Source organism: Balaenoptera borealis (assembly GCF_965194805.1).
Source record: "Balaenoptera borealis genome assembly, chromosome: 17".
Taxonomy (NCBI): domain Eukaryota; kingdom Metazoa; phylum Chordata; class Mammalia; order Artiodactyla; family Balaenopteridae; genus Balaenoptera; species Balaenoptera borealis.
In genome coordinates, this window is record NC_138876.1 from 33743043 (window position 1) to 33749846 (window position 6804).

Sequence of the window (6804 nt, forward strand, 5' to 3'; positions counted from 1 at the left end):
TTGGAAGACCACCTATTTTACAGTCCTATTTCATTGTCCATTTGTTATGTGGTTGTGTGGTCTTTATCCTTAAATTCAAATTTTCTACTTTTTTCTTATGTAGGTATGAGATGCAAGATGCTGGAATTACTTCAGACACAATGATGAAGAACTTCTTCTTTGTGCCTTCTTGCATTCAGTTGAGCCAAGAAGACAACTTTTCCACTGAAGCTTAAGCAGGCATTAACGCTTTTTTAGATCTGAAGTTGCAGGTTAAGCTTGTCTGGTCTACATTCCAGTGTGGAAAAAATTTGAACAATCTTATTCTGTTAATTCTCTTGGAGACAAAAACTACTAGTAATAGCTATTTGGGACCAGACAAAATTAGCTCTCATCTATAATTCACTGGGGGTAATTGGGAGATTAAGATAATGTATCCACATTTAAATTTACCAGTTTGCCCTACCCTACCCCTTAAGCGTTTAAAATAAAATATGCAACAAAATGGATGACTTAGTGGAGATGGAAGCCCATTAATTGGGTTCCCCATTAAACCGTTTACATACAAGTACACAGTTTTTATACTAAGGATTCGTGTTTAAAAAGTCTTGTAAAGTTAATGTCTTTCACCCAGATATATCAAATGTCAGTGGAAGACCAGTGTGATTTCATTAGATACGTTTAGTGTATTTAGAATGTGTAAATTTGTGCTTTGAACTGTAGTTTAATAAATGTAAAATTGCATCATAGTATTTGTTGTATTTGACCTAATGTAACCCTTGTATGATTGCAATAAAATTTTGTGTAGATTTTACTGTTTTTTCAGGCTAAAACTTTGGGAAAGGGGCTAGCTAGCAAAGGTAGTTTCGAAATAGATGTGTATATGGACTGTTTAGAAGGTTATTTTCCTTTATAGCCCATTTAAGTTTAGTTTGGCTCAGTACATTTTTCATTTATTTAATTAGTAATTTAAGTAAAATGTTTGGTAAATCATTGTGAAGTTGAGATTCATTATGGAGAGTTGATGTGCAGTAAGCATGATGTTTAACAATTTTAACACCAAAAATGTTAATCCTGCATAAACCAATTGTAATAATTAATAGGTGTTTCTGTACAGATAGAATGCATAGAGTACCTTAGTAAATCTTTGAATCACAAATCTTTTGGCTGAAATGGAAGATTCTCTTAAGTACCTTGAAAAAACTTTGGGGGAGGGAAATAAAATTGCAGAAAACTCTGCTGCGCACTAAATCTTAAAGAAGGGCTACATCTATATCCAGAAACCTGATGCTCCTTTGCACGGAATATTATTTAAATTGAAAATTGTGAGGTGGGGTGGGGAGAAGCACACCTATTTTCAGTTTCTCAATTGCAGTGATTTCAGACTTAGGGTTTGTTTTGTTTTAGCTGTTCACTTAGCTTCTTGTTATTTCCCATTTGTTCAGCTTAGTGTAGTTTTAATTCTTTTCATACTAAAATTTTATGGTGATTGGGGGAAGTGAGTTAGAGTCACTAACATGACAGTTGTTGCCAGGAATTTGCGTTGTTCACTGCTAGTATATTAGTAATCCTAGATCTCAGAATCACAATAGTAATAAACAACAGGGGTCATTTTTTCCTAACTTACTCTATGTTCAGATGTGGAATTTCTGTCTACCAAGAGGAAATGTGACTTCACTTTGGTGCCAATGGACAGAAAATTCTACCTGTGCTACATAGGAGAAGTTTGGAATGCACTTAATAGCTGGTTTTTACACCTTGATTTCAAGGTGGAAGGAAATTGATCATGAATCTCTAATAAATTTCAATCTCTTAAACCAGTAGGTGCTTAATATTTTTGATTTGATTAATTCCCATTTGAATTATGTGGGTTCTCTTAATTTAAAAAAAAAAGACTCCAATCTGTTGTCATCTAATTACCCTTGGGCTTTTCCAAGATGTAATGTGGGGTTTTATGCAGAATTCCAAGCTACCATGCAACTTTTTTTAACTGTAATAAGGAGGAGGAATTGTTCCTAACCTTCTTTACTTGTTGTGCTTTTTGGTCCAGAAATGCCAAATCTTTTAAGAGATGGTACAACTTTGACTCATTGGCCTGACTATACAACTTTGAGCTTCATGGCGTGTCGATTTTGCCATATTTATAGGAGAGCTATTCTGTGTATAACAGCTCAGAGTTGCAAGTAAGACGTGAATGATACGGTAACTTTAAGAAATATCTGTGTTGTATTTGAAGACTGTTTGCCATAAATCTGAAGTTTGAACTTATGTATTTCAATTTGGTTTGCTTAAAATAATGAATTAATGTAACCATTTTTTTTAAAACAATATTGTAATCTCAGTTCAGAATTTAACTGAAACTATAAAACCCAAATGATTTCTATATAGTAAATTGAACTGTAAAGGTAACTTGTGTGTGATTCTGAATACACAGATAAAATGTTTTTATTCCTCCTTACATTTTAGTTTTGCTTTGCTTTGGCTTCTGTCGTGAAAGACTTGTAATTTTACATAACAGCTTTGTGTGTTAACTTGTAAGCATTCTTTAAGAATCTTAACTTGCTTTATCACTTAGTAACAAATTGAATCTGGTAAAATGATTCTGGATATTACATACGGAATACTGAAGGCTTCGATAAAGTCCAATATATATGTGAGCCCAAAGATTTCAGCTTTTGTGTGTTGTCTTGGAGCAGGTAAGCACCATCTTTCTTACTCCTGAATTCCATGACCTATATTGGCTTCAGTTTCAAAAGCAGTTCCATTTTAATCTTTGAAATCCTGATTCTACCATAATACCTCTTACGCCTGTCAAAACCCTTTGTAGTTGATGGCTTAGGAAGAAATTTAGCACTGGGTCAATTATGGGAAATTGGAAAGTTAATCCACAGCTGGCTAACAGGTGAAGTGATCATGTATTGGCAATAGAAAAAAGGGGTTGCGTGAGAGTGCAAGAGAAGAAAGATCCTTTGGTAAACCAGCAGGATCTTATTCTGATTAGATTCAGTCTCAGATTCCAGTTAGAGTTTTTCCTAAATGACGGTGCCAGACTTCATCCTGTCCGCCTGTGCTTACAGTTCTGTCACCACTCAATTTTTAGCAATGGTGTACAGAGCAAGGGGGACACGGTTAAAATTCAGAAATTTTTAATTCTCTGGATCTCATTGATTTCCTCCCATCTGTTTTTTTAAAATTTTTGGCCTCACTGCACGGTATGCGGGATCTTAGTTCACTGACCAGGGTTGGAACCTGCGCCCCCTGCAGTGAAAGCGCGGAGTTAGTTATTTAGGCTGCATTGGGTCTTAGTTGCTGCATGTGGGCTCTTAGTTGCAGCATGCATGTGGGATCTAGTTCCCTGACCAGGGATGGAACCCAGGCCCGCTGCATTGGGAGCACGGAGTCTTACTCACTGGACCGCGAAGAAGTCCCCCAAGTCTTTTTTTTTTTAATCTCTGCAATTTTTACAAGCTAATGATCTCCCAAGAAAGCTTTTTGGAAGTTCCCCCCAGCCAGCCCTTCTCCCCCGCATCCCTCACCCCCACCCCAGACGTAGATAGTCTTTTTTTTTTTTTTCTCTGTTTTTGGAAGTCTTTTTTTTTTTTTCTCTATATGTTTTTGGATTGGTCTGTATCTTTATTAGAGGCATTCTTCGGATGTGTGGTAACCCTTCTATCTGAGTGGGGGGCTAAAGAGCGAATAGAGGAAGCTGTGAGTGCAGTTTGTCAACTGAATGTGCTCTGTCCTAGTGGATCAGTTGGGGAACCTCATGTCATAATTTTGAAGTCTTTGCTCATTCTCAGTGAACACTTTTCATGTCTCCTTCCTGAAGGGTAATGGGCCATCTGCTAGCATTCTAGAAGACAAGTGGAGTCAGAGGGGTTGGGCTTCTGTATTCAGTGTGCAGTAGGGTACCCCTGCCCTCAGCAGTGCTCCATGTCCATTATTCCAGAGGCCCCTTTACCCACTTGAGAGAAGGAATCTCCAGTCATGACGAATGAGAGTGGGCTCTTGCCCAGCTGTGCAGCGTAGGAGAAAGGATTTAGGAATTGAATGCTTAGACTTCCAGACAATCCTTATTTTGCCCCACCTCCAGATGGGACTGCTGCCAATTTCTCTGCAACGTTTTAGAATTTGAGGGTTTTTTGGTACCCCCTGGCAACTTGGGATTCTGTTTCCTGCCGTTTCTAAATAATTTACTAGTCTGTGCACTTTCCAGCTTCATTTTTTCATCTGATGTCTCCATCCTTGTGAGTTTTCGCCTTAGTTCAGGAAGAAACAGATGTGTTTCCAGTCCACCATTGTAAACGTGCCTCTCAATATATACTACGTGCATGAGCAGTCAAATTAGGAGAACTTTTAAATTTGGGGAGACCACTCAGACTATTTCCATCTGCTCACTGAGCTTAATTTGGGGGGATTTTAAAGTTTCATAATTTTACGGGTATACCAACAATCCCTTTACCATAAGGGATATATGGGAATAGAATTTTAATTTGCATTTATCTAGAACTGTTCTTTTTTAATTTTAGTGGGATGCTCTTAAGTTGTAGTTTATGCAACACAGTCACATACTCAGTTTTTGTTGCTTCAAACCAGTCAATGCACTTAGGCAATTTCTTTGTTTTACTGCTCAGTAATGCCCCTCAGCTTTAGTTACTTCTGTGACTTAAACCTACCCTCTTAATAGTCTCTCTTACTGTTAAATTCTCAACAGAAATAAAGGAAGCGAGGGCATTTTTGAAGTTTGGTTTCCTCCTCTTCTGATTCTACGAGAGAACACACGTAAAGAGCTTGCTGGGAGAGGGAGGAGAACTTTAGTGTTTCCCAAAAGAGAGGCATCATTTTATTTATTTATTTATTTATTTTTGGCTGTGTTGGGTCTTCGTTTCTGTGTGAGGGCTCTCTCTAGCTGTGGCAAGTGGGGGCCACCCCTCATCGCGGTGCGCGGGCCTCTCACTATCACGGCCCCTTCCGTTGTGGAGCACAGGCTCCAGACGCGCAGACTCAGTAATTGTGGCTCACAGGCCCAGCCGCTCCACGGCATGTGGGATCCTCCCAGACCAGGGCTCGAACCCGTGTCCCCTGCACTGGCAGGCAGACTCTCAACCACTGCACCACCAGGGAAGCCCCGAGAGGCATCATTTTAAAATGTGTTTTAAAAATGGGTTTAGGGACGTCCCCGGTGGCGCAGTGGTTAAGAATCCGCCTGCCAATGCAGGGGACACAGGTTCGATCCCTGGTCCGGGAAGATCCCACATGCCACAGAGCAGCTAAGCCCGTGCGCCACAGCTACTGAGCCTGCGCTCTAGACCTCCTGAGCCACGACTGCTGAGCCCGCATGCTACAACTGCTGAAGCCCACGCGCCTAGAGCCCATGCTCTGCAACAAGAGAAGCCACCGCAATGAGAAGCACGTGCACTGCAACGAAGAGTAGCCCCCGCTCACCACAACTAGGTAAAGCCCATGCGCAGCAACGAAGACCCAACGCAGCCAAAAATAAATTTTTTTAAAAATGGGTTTAGTTAGTGTTACCTTCATGTTGCCCCAATAGGAACTGGGTTTAGAGTATTTTAGATTGATGTCGGGGAGGGCATGTAAAGCTTCATATGAGGACCTATGCGGACATACAAGAAGTTCACGTTGAGGAGGAAAGTAACTACCCAAGTGGCACAATGCTACTGCCCCCTCCCTTTTATGTACAGTCAGTTTTGCTAGAACTTGGCATATGCTTTCCTAAAAATCCTTACACTATGTGAAACCGCACCATGGGCTGATGGGGAATATGAGGTTGGGAGCACTCATGCTGTCAGTGCGACATTACAATATTGATGGTAACCAATTTAAAATGGCTGTACAGTTGTACACATGTTAAACAAATACATAGATACTACAGCCACTGCAGCACGTCACCTTGAAAAAGACCCACAGTTTGTGGAAGTGTTGCAGCTTGTGAGTTGTGAAGTGGTGGAAGGGGGTTATCTGAAAGTGGTAACATCAGTTTACGGGTGGGTGTGGCTTGTTACACTTGGTGAACTGAGGTAGCTGGTAGATATTTGAGGAGTGTGTATTTTGCATATTCGTATGTTAAGAACCACGAAGTTCAAGTTATCTTAACGTTGACCCCTAATGAACCAATCACCCTGGAACAAACGGTTTCAAAACTGACTTACTCTTCACCCTCTTGGGAGTAGGTTTGAAGAGTGTATCAATAATAAAGGATTACACTCAAGTCTTTACTACAGCAGTTTGACGGCAATTGAGAAAAGAAGAGCAAAAACATAGGACACGGTGGAACTAAAAGCCTAGCCTAAGCTATTTCGTCAAGGACAAGCATCTCCACAGCCTCATGATACCTCTGTGTGACACACAAATATGGAGCTCAAAGTATCCTAGGGATATTCTTATCTAATTTCTTTGTTTTACATTTGAAGAAATGGAGACTCAGATAGGTAAAGGAATTTGCCCCCAAATTTTACAGCTAAGATGTATCAGAGCAGGGATTTGAACCTAAGGCTTGATAAACCTGTGTCATTATTTTAGACTGGGTTTCCTGAACACAGGTGAAGACAGCTGCACGCAGAAGGTTGATTGGAAGTGCTCGTAGGAGCTGGGAGGCAGGAGTGGGCAGAGGGAGAAGCTGATCCATGATGTATTTCCAGCCGAGTCCTTAGCTGAGCCAGTGGGGGGGTTCTGGAGCTGGGCTGGCCCTTCAGAGTTGGACCAAATTGAGAAGGCGGGGCTGGGACTTTGTATCACAGTACTAGCCAGCCGTTGGCTACAAGCTGCACCTTGTGAAGAGACATAACCTTGGGCAAGCAGTTCCCT

General features: G+C 40.7%; 1 protein-coding gene across 5 annotated transcripts in view; it reads left to right on the forward strand.

Moving 5' to 3' along the window:
- The window catches only part of AZIN1 (antizyme inhibitor 1), a 31505-nt gene extending 29068 nt beyond the window's left edge, over nucleotides 1-2437 (forward strand). For all 5 annotated transcript variants that reach the window (XM_082364380.1, XM_082364381.1, XM_082364384.1 and 2 more), the window contains one exon: nucleotides 104-2437. In XM_082364380.1, coding sequence (XP_082220506.1) covers nucleotides 104-215 — 112 coding nt within the window. In that variant the 3' untranslated portion in view covers nucleotides 216-2437. The remainder of the gene's footprint in view (nucleotides 1-103) is intronic.
- Nucleotides 2438-6804: the final 4367 nt, after the last annotated feature.